Genomic DNA, 15,410 nt, shown 5'->3' on the forward strand with positions numbered 1-15,410 from the left:
AGCTTCCCAAAGTTTCCACATTCTTCAAATTCCCCAAATCCTATGAAACATTTGCAGTCTTAAGATCTTGTGCAAGAAATCAAGCTGACAAATGCTAAGCTATTTTTAATATGAATTTTAATTTGGAGGACAGAGGTCTAAGAAGAGGGATATTCTGATGATTGTGGAATTATGTTATTGATCGGCTATTTTGACCTCATGGCTTGATTTTATCCATAGTTTTGATATTATATTTCATATGTGCGCCTTTTTTCTAATGAGCAAATAAGATAACCCCTATTCCACAGAATATTAGAGCAACATTTCATAGCTGAATGCCATGAAATATATGCAAATTTCAGTCTCCTGAAATAAAAAAAGGAGAGTGTATCTTGTTTATAGGCAGAGATCTCATTGGCAGAGTGAACATGGCCATCAGTGATACAATTTGATTGTATTTGAATGAATGTTCTGGAAGTACTGTGATTTGATCTGTTGCCCTCTTGGGTTTGTTACTAGCTGTATTTCTAGTATGGATGGTCAGCCCCCTTGGCTTCCCCATCTGGAGCAAGCCTTTCCTCATCCATAATCTGCCATGCTACGATTGTTGCCAGCAATTTCTTTATTTTCCAGTTGCCAAGCAACCCTTAAGAATATTTCACTGCTGCTGCACAGCTAGTTCAAGAATGAAATAAACTCTTTCAAGTTGACTTTACTCTCTGTTTTGTGACTCTGTTCAGTCACAAAGCTTGCACTACAGACCATGCTGATCTGGTGCCCTTTTAATGTGCTGTACAATTTCTATCATCCAAGACAGGCTGGCAATTTAACTTCAGTGTATCTGGAACATACTAGCCTGGGAAAAATTGAGATGTTATTTGAGCTTAAGGACTATGCTTCTTTATTGTCAAGCTACAGAAAATAGCCCTTAATGCTGCCATGGCCATGTTAGTCTGGAGTTTCACTGGTCTAGACAGCCATTGGAACTCTCAGGACCAACCAAAGGAACACACCTGGACTTCTCTCTGCTCCATATTTTCAATTTCTTACAGTGAGCATAGCTGAAAATACATGGGAATAAAAGTGTTTAATTAAATAATGTTCTGAATAGCCTCATTGTCCTCATCTTTAGACATGCATATTTTAGATTTGCATATCTTCAGATGCATATTTTTAAAGTCTTCAATTTAAAGTTTTTTTTAAGTTGCTGCTTCCTACCTCATGTCCTAAAGCTGTTATTTTACTTCTTCAGCACCCATTTTCCTACTTGAAGATCCAGGAGGTGTTTGGCAGAATTACAAAAGTATTTATTTTCACAATTATAACATTAGATAGCCTTTCAAACTGTCATGGAACTATGATTTGGATTTTGGAAGCCCAGTGAAGCAGGGTGAACTGATTGAGGGTGCTATGGGTACATTATTAATCATCATGCACCTCTGGATTTTGAGTTAAATTTATATTTTACCGACAAAGAAATAAAGGGAGACTAGTATAGATCTTTTTCTAGCTATTTAGCTCTTGTCAGCTAGCCACTTCTGGGATTCAAACCAGGCTACTTACATATTAGGTAGACGTATTAACCTCTAAGCCACGGGCTCTCCTTGCTTTGTCAGCTATACCAGGGGAGAGATTAAGTGTTTTTTTTTTTAAATCAGGGCAACCTGGTCTACCCAAATATGGGATGGAGCATACTCTAGCTTTTGAGTACTACATCTGACAGCTTTTACCACTGTGAAAATGGCTCCAATCTTCAGTTCAGTCCTTTCCTTATATTTTAGAGGAGGGATCCTTCTGATCCCAACTTTTGCTATCATTGTAACCTCCTAATGTGCCACCATTATCTCTACCAAGTATTTTCAGGTACAGTATCATATTATAACAAAGATACTTCAGAGCACCTTTGAATTTCATAAAGGGTGACTATCTTTGAGGATACCCATAGAGCACTATGGAGGGCCCCAATGGAGGATACCTCAAGAACTGATTGCCACCATGTTGCAAGGAATCCCAGGGAGCATCTTCTTTGCTGTGAGCCAGACCAAAGAGGGCCAAGAGTGTCTCATGGTTGTCATGCATTCTCCAACCCATAGAACTACCATCTTCCCATTACAGAAACTATGAACTGCTACTGGGTAGTACTACTACTCAGGCAGATAATTGTTTGAATGTTGCTGAGAATAGTGGACTGCCTCCTTACTGGCCTGCTTCAAATAATCTTATACAACAGAACATTTGCACATCTTAATCCAGGTTTCTTTATCAACAAGCTCCAGCCTAGGTGCACTCACATCCCCTCCTTTTGTCCCATTTTATGACCTGATCAAACTAGTGTGCTCTTCTTGTGCCTCAAATGACATATATTTTTTTCTCTCTCAGGATTGCCTGAACTGGAATTGGGAGTCAGTGAACATCAATTTGGGCAGCCAGCCATGGGGGAGCAGATCCCATGGGCAGATAATCCCATGGCTTCCATCAACAGAGGACCTATGACTAAACCAGATGAGTAAGTATAGGGGTGTTTTTCCTTGACCATTGGATATCCCAGACAATAATATGATAAATTTAAAAAGTCATCTAAAGGGGTGTCTCCCCCCCATTTGCAGTATTGATATGGAGTTTCTCATCTGGAGAGCAACCCCAAATGCGTATGTTTGTGTTTGTACACACACAGAGAGAAACACACACAAACCTAGTGTATGGTGTTTGTTGTTTTTTTAGTCAAAAAACAGCAGGAACCATAAAGCTGCATTTATTTTTCACTTCTGTTCAGTGAAAAAGAAATGAAAGAGTATGGATTAAATGTTGTGTTGTCACTAGGGAACTCTCAGGACTTATAGGGAAGGTGAGGCCCTATTTCACAGAAATGTGAAGTCTTGACATTCATCTCACTATCCCTCAGGTTGAATACAACTAGAGACTCCCTCATCTTCCATTTAAAAAGATCATCTTGTGTAAATCAGCAACTTCTTTTAAGATCTTGTCTTTCATTCTTCATCGGGCATTCTTTTCTGGTCAAAGTCCAGCCAGGGAAAAGATTGTGCCTTAGACAATATGGTTCCTTTGTCAAGTCTGAAAAGATTATGTCTCAGGGTGCCCCCTCCTTTAGATATTTCTGATTGTTCCATCTAAAGGAAGTTAAGAATCTCAGAATTAAATTTCAAGTTCAGAAAATCTCAGCACCTTACTTTACTTGAATTTTGCATAGCTCCCTAACTGAAGCAAAAATATAATCACTGTTTTTTATTCCATGTCCTCATGAAATTGCCTTTGTCTTATCTTCAGCCTATAGCCGAGGCAGCTTAAAACTTGACTTGAGCTATTGAAGTTTTTAAAATTGTGTTTTCCTTCTTTTTGTGGCAATTTTTTTTGGCCATGATCTAGCATGTTTCATTGACCATGTGGTTGATACTGCAATCAAGGATTAGTTTCTCCCAACTTCTACAGATCACTTTAGGCCTGCAGGCATCCCCTCTCTCCTCAGTCATTCAGGAACACCCTTTAGTAATTCATTTGGCAGCAGAAGAGACTAAACACCTGACCTCCGCAGGCACATCTGCCTTCTTAATAGCTGAAGACCATTTTCTGAAATAGTTGTCAGGTTTTATTAGATCTTATATGGACTCCTTACATAAAGAGGTTCAACGCTTATTTGAAGAAGTATAAAACCTATTTTTAAGCATCCTTTGGAAGGGAAGTGCTCTTTGGGAAGATAAATGAAGTGGCATGAATTCACTAATCACTTTTCTTACTTTGTCCCACACTGAAACACTAAGGCCAGCACCCTCACCAGCCTTATTTTTGAGACAGCATCATAGTTTGTAGTGAGGTAATTTTTCTCTGAGCTCATGGGCTAAAGAGTGCCTCTTTAATATAGTTGTAAGACTTCTCAGTCAAAATGTAGTTGTTCAACTCTTTAATACTACGCCATCTAGTGACATAAAATTACCCACAGAATCCCTAAAAGACTGCTTCCATAAAATAATAATTAATTGGGGATGAGGCACTGGACAATGATGTTGTGCATTTTTGTCTAATTGCTACTGTCCATGCTCCACCCTCTTTCTTATTATCCCCTCTCTTCCAATAACCTTGAGTGAAGTCCTTGTATAAAATAAAACCCTGCAGAAACCACTCAACCATTTTTATAAGTCTAATGGGAAATTCTGTGGAAGCAAACGTAACTCTTGGCAGAATGTTAGTTTAGGCAATAATCCTAGGGGAAGACAGACATCTCTCTTGCCACAACTCTTTGCCTCCAGCTGTCCTGTCTCATTTCCCTAAATACAAGCAACATGCTATTTTGGAATGGGTGAGGAGTTGCCGCCTGCCAGGAAGAACCCAAATGCATGAGCTCTGAGTGAGCAAGGATTCAGTTACAAGTTCTTGGCTTCATGCCCCGGTTTTCTGTTGGACAAGTTGTCTTATAGCCAAAGTGGAACTTGAAATCTTCCTTCCTTCCTTCCTTTATTGCTCCTTATCGCAAAAGAGAACAGGATCAGGGCAGTTTTCTGTCTTCTATAAAGATCTCCTGCAAGGTATCGTTCAGAGGATTTTAGGAATCTAACTGAAGAAGTGGAATTTTTTCTCTCTCTTTTTTTTTTAGTGGTGGAGAGGGGAGGGGAGGTTGTATAACTGGGGGAGGGTGGGGAAAATGAAGCATCCTGTTCCTCTTGTAACAAATCCAGTGTTTGATTTCTTTACCATTTATTTTCATTAGCCTTCTTCTGCTCTCCTTAATTTCTTACGTTAATTAGGTTTTGAGCCCTTTAGAATACGAATGGAAGATTGAAATGCCTGTTTTGTTTTGTTCTGAGCCAATAAGAAAGAGTGCTCTATAAAATATAAATGAATAGTTAGCTTGAATAGCTCAGTAGCCCCAGGGTAAGGGAAACTTCATTATACAGTTGGACATTCTCCACTATGTGTGTCTTGGCTTTGTTGTTCCAATAGTCTGCAATTGTTTGCTCTTTGAGACTGTTTCTGGCAATGACATATTGAAGTCTTTGTTTTCTGAGTTCTCCTGCAAAGACTGTAGAATAGACTGCTGAACTAAAATCTCTTCCACCTACCCAACACTTTTGGATACAGCACACACTTTTTAAATTTTTTTAATACTGCATATATAAGTTTCACATACAACTAAGATTCTGGAACTGCTGGTTGACATAATCTAATTTTTCATAAACCTGCAGTTTTATTTTTGTGATGAGTCTTTTCTGATCTTCTAGGACCTAGGTCATTAGGAAAATTCAGACGGATGCAATGCTGTGAAGATGACTGAATGGAAATTTTGTGTCTTCTTGTATTAAAACTCTAAATAAATATCCATTAACATGAAAATACAGCTTTCCTGAATTACAGCAAAGTTCCACTTAATCCAGTATTGAAAGTTCAGCCAGAGGCTTACAGGAATCCCACAAGCAAGACACTAACTTCTAACACTAACACTAATTCATTGTTTGCTTCTCCCACAACTTGTATTTGAAAATCTAAAAACCATTGTTAATAGATATTCCAGTGGAATTAGTTGTTGCATGTTACCTCTCCTGAGGGAGTTCATATACATAGAAGCATCCTTGTTTTATCCTCACAAGAACTCTGTAAAGAAAATTAGGCTTAGAGATAGTGATTGGCCCAAATCACCCAAGTGATTTGGCAATCACATGGGAATTGGAATCCAGGTCTCCCTAATTCCAATCCATCTCTCTATCTAGTGGCTGTGTCATTAAAACTTTCACCCACAAATGTGAGATCCCTTTTTAAACGCTGTTTTAACAAAAATCCAAATCAATTTGTCAATTGCTTAGAGAGTGCTATAAAGTGCTATAAAGCCACTTTCTGGTTTAATGCATGCCCCAACAAAGGCTCCCAGTTTCATCAAAAGATGTCTTTTAGGTGCCAACCCTCCTTATCCGCTGATTGAGAGCATTTGCTTCAGCTCTCATGTCTAACTTACAGGATACTAGCACTCCAGTCACAACCACAATGGCCTGTCAAGGACTTTTCTTATTTCTCTGTTGTAACTGATATCCTGAATATAATGTTTCCACAAAATGTACACCTGTTTTGCCCATTAGTAGAGATTAGCTTTGTTACACAGATTCTAACAAAATGATTTGTCTGAACATTTATAATGTACAATTTAAAATGCTGGTTTATTTCTTAGAGCAGGAACATTTCTGCAATGCTTATGTAAGATTTTGCAATCCATAATTCTTGCTGACTGAATCAAAGTGATTTCTGCAACTGAGAAAGTTGTTCATAAGTTGATTGGTGCTCTTCAGAGTTGACTTGCAAGGCATACATTTTGTTCTGGGGCACTTAGGATTTATATTGGAGATATGGAAGCTTTGCCAGCTCTAGCATATTCATCATTTTGTCTAGAATCAAACTACACTCACTCAGCAGTCTTTAATTCAGCTGAACACACACCACATACAACCTCGTTCTTTATGAGCAATTCGTAAGGTCTCCAAAGTTACACGTTTGGGATAATATCATCACATCTAATCTGCTGCTCCTGAGTCTGAGTAAAAATACATATATCTCTCAAACGTAGTATTCTTTGTAGGAACAAAATAGTCAGCATACTTACCTTTTTGCTAAATCAAAATGTATTTCATTAAATTATGTCTGTCTATCTCTTGAGCCTCTATGTAACAATATGCAAAACAAAGTGCATTGTAACCTCTCTTCTTTTCGCCCATGTCCAAGGTACAAATGAAATGTCTGAAGCCATTTTCCCCAATTTTCTGCAGCATGCCCAGTCATCACAAGGAAGTTGGAGGTTGGAAGAGAACCCATGATACCATGTAATATTTGCTGGAGAAGGCACAATTGCTATTCTCATTCATGGTATAAAGATGAGATGATGTTAGTTTCAACAAATCCATTTATTCTCAGGAACAGCTAGATAGACATTGCAGCCAAGTCACACAAATTATCTACAAGCAAAGTAAAACTTCCCAGACAAAGCAATATTGATCAATTGATAATGTGCCATCAAGTCACTTTCAATTCCTTGCAACTAGATAGATAGATATTCTCCATGACAATCTATCCCTAGTGTGTTTTTTCCAGTCTCCCAACAGTCCATTCATTGCCACTTGCTGATGGTCATCTTCTTTCCTTTCATCTTTCCCAGTATTAAAGCCTTTTGCAAAGAGTTGGGTCTTTGCATAATATGCCCAAAGTAGAATAATTTAAGCCTGGCCATTTGGGCCGTGAATGAGAACTCTAGGTTGATTTGTTTGATGATCCATTTGGTGGTTTTCTTGGCTATCCATTATAGTCATATGAGACTTTCCAAGACCAATGTTCAAAATCATTAATACTCTTTCTGTTCTGCTTCTTCAACCAACTTTCATTTCCATAGAATGTCAGAGAGAATTCTATGGCTTGCATGATTCTGATCTTTGCACATATAGAAACAGTATAATATTTAAATTTCTTTTCCAGCATCTTCATGGCCATATTTTTTAACTGCTTGTTCCTTTACTGCTTAATGGTTGATTGTAAAAAGCAAAAGTTATCTACCACTTAAATATCTTCATTGCCAATTCTAAGGTTGATTGTTCTACCTGTTGTGATTAGTTTAGAATTCTTTATATTAATTTTAGTCCCATTTTTCATGTGCCTTTTGACTTTTAAGTACTAGGACTTGCAGATCCTTTGCGTTTTCATTTGTCAGGGTAATATTATCACATAGTGCAGGTAATGGATACTTTTTCTTTCAATTTTAAAACCAGACTCATCACCACCCAAACAAGGCTGCAGTACTAACTACAAGTAAAATACAATTATCCAACTGTATCATAAGCCTTTATTGAATCAGCCCTACGTACAGAAGAGGAATATCAGAAGGGTCACATTTACAACAATGAATACAGTCTGACTAATAAAATGTGTTTTAGAATGGGATATTCCAGTGCAGAAAAGCATGCCAACATTGCAACATCTCTGTATATGTGTTTATGGGATAGGAGGGGGCACTCTAAAGGCACTCTTATATTTCGTGTGGGAACCTGCTAAATTTGGTCATTGGTGGCAACAGAATGCCTGATTAAGTAATGATCACTTTTCTGTTTTTTGGAAGTCATGCACTAAGTTTATATCATGCAGTACTAATAGACTAAAGAGGCAAATGGGTTTTGGCAATGTGCAGTGCTTCTCATGTCATAAGTCAAATATCCAAAGGAATTTGAGAGCTTTCATCTTTGTTTATATTGACATTCCTGCAGCCAGTGCATCACTTCTCAGCTGGATGAGCTCTTATGCCCTCCCACCACCCCAGAAGGAAGAAATGATGAAAAAGCCCTTTTGGAACAACTGGTGTCCTTCCTGAGTGGCAAAGATGAAAATGAGTTGGCAGAACTGGATCGAGCTCTTGGCATTGACAAACTGGTCCAGGTAATGAGTAGCTCAATCTACCAATATATTTTAAAGCCTCATCTTATATATCAGATAAGAGGGTTTTCTAAAATTGGGAGTTTTTGAAGGGCAGGAATGGAGAATTGTTCTAGAAAAAGTGCAGTGATAAATGTGAGCACACATTAAAAAAATGAATACCTCTGCAATATATCTTATGTTGAAAAACATTTCCTACCAAAAGCCCCTTTAAGATTTTTTTTTTACCTATCCTTTCTTATTATTTATTTTAAATACTTACTTTTAACCCCATTAAAAAAAAAACTGAAGTTATCCACAGTACAAAAAAATTCCGGAAACCAATTCCTTGTTTGTCTAATCACACTTGGCCAATAAACTATTTCTATTTCTATTACTTCTATTCTATTCTACATGACATTTTTTTCTTCTTGAATTATGCCCTTCCGGGAAGAATAAGGCATGAAAGTTTATTTCTTTACATCCCAACTTCCAACTGATTTGGCTTTTAAAAAATCTATTACAATAGAAACTATAACCTCTGTCAGACATGATCCCAAACCCTGTATAATTGGCAATGATTATGAATAAATATGTGTTGGGGAGGTTGAGTTCACAGTCAACAAAATAAATTAATACAAGATTGAATAAAGACATGGGAAAGCCAAGCTCAAAGCTTCCTAACTCACCTATTAGTTATTCTACTGCTTTGTTCTTGTTGGTATTTAGTCACTAAATCACGTCCAACTCTTTGTGACCCCATGGACCTTAGAACAACAGGCTCCTCTGTTTTCCCCTGTCTCCTGTAATTTGCCTAAACTCATGTTCAGTGCATTGATCTAATCATCTCATCCTCTGCCATCCCCTTTTTCATTTGCCTTCAATCTTTTCCAACATCAGAATTTTTTCCAATGAATTCTATACTGGATAAAATGTAAGAAATTGTATTTTTAAAAATATGTAACTTCAGTGTCCTCTAAACATGGAGCAACCTGTAGGGTGTTTTGGCTCTGCTTAAAGGGATTTGTCTTCTTTCCCTGTTTTGTTTGTGATAGAGAAGAAGGGTTATAAACTATTTCACATATCTAAAATATTTGTTTGGTTATTAGGGTGATTTTTAAAAAAATCCATGCAATTATGGGTTTTTTTTCCTTTTTGGATTATTTTCTCCTCCCTTTTTAACTATGTAAGCTACCCAGAGTAATTTTGGAGTTGGACAGCCTTCTACGTTAAATATTTACAAACATAAATATAAATCTTACCATGTTGTATTCTTGAATTTGCTTTTATACAAAGCTAATGTCCAAGCAATGTATTTGGAATTCTACTGAAACTCAAAAATTTCACCTCATTTCTTAAACAGGGAGGTGGCCTAGAAGCACTGACAGAGAGGTTCCAGCCACAACAAATAACACCACCACCACCAACTCTTGTTATGGATCAGAAACCCAGCATGTACCCTCAGCCTTATCCCTCGGCTTCCCCCACTGCCAACCTTCCTGGGCCTTTCCCAGGCATCGTGAGGCAGAAACAGTCCTTTGGACCTATGTCAGTCCAGGTCCCATCACCTCGTGGGGCTTTCCCTGCTGTAGGGATGCAGCCACGACAGGCGCTCAATAGGCCTCCAACAGCTCCAAATCAGTTGCGGCTGCAGTTACAACAACGTCTACAAGGGCAACAGCAGGTGAGTCCAGTTTCAGCTTGTCTGGTCATTGCCCATGGTGCGCTGGCCAAGCAGAAGTAATTGCCTATCTCTTGATAGCCCTTCCTCTCCTTTTCCATTGGTCAAACAATGCATTCATTTACTAATAATCTTATGGCTGTTCAGGAAATGTTTGAGCAGCTATTCAGGCAAGTTTCTTACATCCAGCAACCTCTTATTTGTCCAGGCATAGACCTGTTCCTAATTATTTTTAGGAACAATTTTCCTTTCAGTCTTTGCCTTTCTTTTAGCATGTAAGCAACTAACTAACTCTTCTAGCATTTGTTCCTATATCTGGCATCTTTAAATCTGATCTCTCCATTTTTAAAAAAAATATATAATTTTTTCATTGGATAAATTTTTAACAAAACAAAACAGTACAAATATTAGAAAAGAAATAAAATATGGAAGAATAGTGAATAAGCATGAAAGAAAACAGAAAAATAAACAATTATAAAGAAGCGGCTTCCAATCTTTTTGACAGCAGTTTAAAATGCATTTATATTTTACCCTCCCCCTCTAAGGTGACTTTTTTTTTTTCTTTCCATAAATTACCCTTTCTAAAGACCTGGTATCTTTAGATACAATGCCTACCAGAAGGGATTCCTCTTTCTTCTTCTCTTGGCAGTCCTTCTCACCACTGTAGCTGCTCCGAAAATCAGAAAATAAACTCTGTGGCTGTTAAACGTTGCTGCCCTACAACTCCCAAATATCTAAGTTAGTGTGGGCAATAGATGAGATGCTGGGTGCTTTGGATCAATAACAGCCAAAAAGCTGTAGGTCTCTCAGTCTCGACCTATGCAAACAGTCAGCTGACCTTGATTTATGTTGCAAGTTTTGTTGACTAAAGCAATGGGTGAATACAGTGCTGTTTGCAGAGAGACCGAATCCCCTTTGTTTCTTTGTCTCTAGATGATACACCAAAATCGTCAGGCTATTCTAAACCAGTTTGCAGGGAATCCTCCAGGTGGTATCGGCATAAGGGCAGGCATGCAGCAGCAGATGACACCTCAGGTAAATGCTAGGAGCCTTTTATCCAGGTTGTCTCTCTCATAAAACCACGATATGTATTTTCTATGAATTTACCTAATACTGCCATGCACAATAAAAATGTTTATGTTAATCTATGGAAGAAAATGATACTGTTCTATCTATGCACTCTGTAAGGAAGCATTTCATTTTGCCTCTTGTGAATCTCCAGTTATATTGAATGATCTAGAATTATAACAGAGGCGGGGCGGGGGGGGGGAAACTTCTACCTTCAATATCACTATTATAGCATTTAAGTCAGTGATCCCCAACTTTTTTGGTGCCAGGGACTGGTTTTGTAGAAGACAATTTTTCCACAGACTAGAGGAGGGAGGAGCATGCATTCACAGTTTTGCTTGCCTGCTGCTCACCTCCAACTGTGTGGCCCAGTTCCTAACAGGCCATGGACCAGTGCCTGTCTGTCTCCAGGGGTTGGGGACCCCTAATTTAAGTTACTTCTTTTACTAGTTAAGGGCCCCAATACCTCATAAGGAAGTTTTCTAGATTCTTGATTATTTGGCTTATTTTCTTCCACCTCTGATACTCTTTTTTAAAATATGGTGACCAGAATAATACATGTTAGTCCAAATGTGGTTGTATTGTTTATTTTTTAAAAAAGTGGGGAGGGGGCTGTCACCATCATTCTAATTTCAGAGGGACATCTGTGTGGCTGCTCCTGAAAAGCGCAATCCTAGCCCAGAGTCCTGGTTAGCAAAGTTTAGGACAAAGTTCTGCAACCTGATAGTCCCCTCCTATCCCCTTGTGTTGGGTTATCCCATTGTCCCAGTTAGTATAGCTGTTGTGGACATAGATAAGAGAGCACCAGAAACTTGGAAAGATTTTCAGAGCAGGCTGTTTGGAGGAGAGACCAGCTTGAGAGCAATAAATTATTGGATTATAAAAGAATAAGTGAGCGTAACGACAGAAACCAACAGCAGGCGTTCTTCTAGACAAGCAGAAGTAGGAACAGCTGATGCTTCTCCACTCCCTCTTTTTTTCAAGCTAACAACTGCACTAAAAATCAGAAAGCTGGAATATTTGCTTGCAATTCTTTAGATTATAGCTGGAAAAAGAGAGGCCCCTCTTGGGGTCAGGAGTGTCAAATGATAAACCAACATTGTTCATATTCTTTCGTCTTTACCGGAGGAGCTAAGTTCCTTCTCCTTCAGTAATGAGAGAAGTTGATTAATGACTTGGGTCTCCCATTCTTGCTATGTTTCCAGATATTATTGGTTTTTTTATATTCCAATCTCCATAAAGAGTTTATGAGATCTATAATATATTAAATCTCCATGGATACATAGTTAAATGATAAAATTCTAGGTTTAGAAAGAGCCTAATGGTATAATGAAGTAGCTTTTCATAAGTGTCCATGGAGCACAACATAATAGCAATTGCAGTTCCCATACTCCCTGTCCTGCACACAGGTACTGTACATTATCTCCATACTTTGAACCTCCACTTAAACCATGGTGTTTAAGGACTGTTGCTATTCTGTTGTGGCAAAATCCAAGTAATTAAGTGATTTTAAACAGTGCACAAATGAATATGTGATAATGAATAACAAAAATAGCCATGGAGGAATATGTATATTTCCATTGTTTGACTCACTTGGTTGAGCTGTTTCAATTATTCTGTACAAGCATCCACCCCTAAAGCAAGGATTAATGTTTTTATCAGTAATGTAGCTTTTGTTTTTGTTTGTACACACAAGGTAATGTACATTATATCACTGCAGTTGGTTCCCCTTTCTCTACACTTCTGCATAAAGAGGTGTGAGAAATGGTGGAAAACGGGGTACTGAGGAGTGTGAATAGTGAGAGCTTTGTGAAAGTTCCCTAACAAAAACACTTGATAATGTCCAACCTTTTGGGGAGGTTGTCTGGCTTTTCATTTGAGTACCACCATCACTGTTGTGTTTTCTTCCTCCTCCTCCTTCTCTTCCTCCTCAGCCCCCTCTGAATGCACAGATGTTGGCTCAGCGTCACCGTGAACTTTACAGCCAGCAGCATCGACAGAGGCAACTTATGCAGCAGAGAGCCATGCTGATGAGACAACAGCAAAGCTTTGGGAACAATCTTCCTCCCTCCGCTGGGGTTCCAGTGCAGCTGGCAGCTGGGCGCCTTCCCCAGGGTCCCCCACAGCAATTCCCTTTCCCCCCCCAACTATGGTACGAATCCTGGAAACCCCCCTACCTCCACCAGCCCTTTCTCGCAGCTGGCACCAAACCCCGAAGTGGCATTAGCTAATCGTAACAACCTGGTGAACAGAGGGATGATGGGAAGCGTCGGAGGACAGTTTGGCTCCAATATGAACCCACAGATGCAACAGAACATATTCCAGTATTCCGGATCAGGTGCGTCGCATTCTTTTAAGGGAATTTTGCTCCACTGGGACTTGCTGAATGGGGGAGAAGGTGATACTTCAGTCAGCAGACACAATTACAGAATGTGAGAACTCTTGACATGTTTCTGGCTACACATAAAAGAGTCTGTCTGGAAAGTTAAAAATGACTTAGAAAGAAAGGCACCTGAAGCTACATGTAGCAATAGTACTTAGACTTATATACCACTTCACAGTGCTTTACTGTCCTCTCTAAGCGGTTTACAGAGTCAGCATATTGCCCCCAACAATCCAGGCCCTCGTTTTACTGACCTTGGAAGGATGGAAGGCTGAGTCAATCTTTAGCCAGTCAGGATCAAGCTCCTGGCTGTGGGCAGAATTAACCTGCAATACTGCATTCTAGCCACTGCAACATCATGGCTCCTATAGATTCTAAAATTCTTGTGTGTGGGTTCCCTTTCCCACTCCAAAAACTGCAACAAATTCCAAAAAAAAGCAGCATATTATCATCTTAAATGGGACATGAGGAAGAAGTGTAAAATCTTGTGAATTCTATTTAATTTGGCTTGCATGAAAGTATATTTAATTAACTGCATTTAATTAAAACTGACAGATCTCTGAAAAGCCAAAATAGAGCTCCTTGTCTGAAAAGTTGCATACTTGTGATTTAAATGAACATCTTCACCATCTCCACCCTTACCGGCTCCAGAATGCTTGCATCTCTGTCAACATCTTGTTAATGGGTAGCTACTTGTGTATCAAGCTCCAATTTTAATCCAGTGCTGATTTAAATAAATCAAGTTTACAGCATAAAAGATTGTGGTTGCCATCATCCTGTGAATTTATCCAGTTATCTTTTGTTGTTTTCATTTCAGGAATGGGTCAGCAAGGTGAAGCTGCTTTTGCCCCATCACTCAGTCCTAGCAGTCCTTTGATGTCCCCTCAGATCCCTCCATCTCAGAGTCCCATGCTGCAGTCTGCCCCACCCACACCTGGGTATCAGTCACCTGATATGAAGACCTGGCAGCAAGGAACTATGGGGAACAACAAGTAAGCCTGATTCTCAAATACAGATGCTCCATAGTTTAACTTTTGAATACCAACTCTTAGCAAAGCTTTTTTTATATTTTTTTGACCAGACACCCCTTCCTAGTCAATAGTTAGACAACTTAGAGTTTGCATTGAGGATGATGAAAGTGATGAACTACCTTGATGCTCCATTCCTCAGAGCACACGGTTGTCATTCCTTGAAACCTGTAATCAACTATACTTTGATTCATTTTATTATTGGTTTCCTGGTATTCCTCCAAATATTTCTAGGCTGGACTGGTCAGATTACTGTTATTAGCATTTATAAACAGGCATCGCATAATTCACAAATGATTTTCCTGTCTCCTTTTTTTCCTTTCTTCTTTTTAAAATATTATTATTAATTCAAGGAAGGAAAACACTTTAAATCATAATTTCAGATAAATCATAGCAAGTCTGTTTTGGCTGGACCAACTAGTTTTGCTTTTCTGAACTGATACAAAAAGAATGAGAATAATATGGGAATGTAATTTGTCCGCAGTACAACTTAACATCCTTCTGAAATTGAACTGGTTTCAAATGAAGCCCATCCCAGTATGTAATTCCTTGTGCCTCATTCTTTCAAATGCAGTGTATATGGCCAGGCTGGGCAGACTCAGCCCCCTTCAGCTCAGCAGGGAATGTACAACAACATGAGCATCACAGTCTCCATGGCCGGTGGAAATGCCAGTGCCCAGAATATGAACCCAATGGCTGGGCAGATGCCAATGAACTCATTGCAGATGCCTGCCATGAACCAGCTATGCTCTGAGCAGGTCAGTGTATCTAGATGTGTCTCCCTTCCTCTTTTGTGGACTTAGCAAAAATATTAACCCTTCATAAGACCACACTTGGAATATGGCATCCAGTTTTCATCAGCATATTATATAAAGATGTAGAA

General features: G+C 38.8%; 1 protein-coding gene across 1 annotated transcript in view; it reads left to right on the forward strand.

Annotated features, from left to right (window-relative positions):
• The window catches only part of NCOA1 (nuclear receptor coactivator 1), a 282,196-nt gene that overhangs the window by 257,540 nt on the left and 9,246 nt on the right, over positions 1–15,410 (forward strand). Inside the window, 8 exon segments of the mRNA XM_026715989.2 lie at positions 2,359–2,485; positions 8,223–8,391; positions 9,731–10,051; positions 10,982–11,083; positions 13,051–13,254; positions 13,256–13,454; positions 14,317–14,491; positions 15,102–15,285. Coding sequence (XP_026571774.1) covers positions 2,359–2,485; positions 8,223–8,391; positions 9,731–10,051; positions 10,982–11,083; positions 13,051–13,254; positions 13,256–13,454; positions 14,317–14,491; positions 15,102–15,285 — 1,481 coding nt within the window.

This window comes from Pseudonaja textilis, chromosome 1, assembly GCF_049901715.1.
Source record: "Pseudonaja textilis isolate UNSWEBS1 chromosome 1, rPseTex1.2, whole genome shotgun sequence".
Lineage (NCBI taxonomy): Eukaryota > Metazoa > Chordata > Lepidosauria > Squamata > Elapidae > Pseudonaja > Pseudonaja textilis.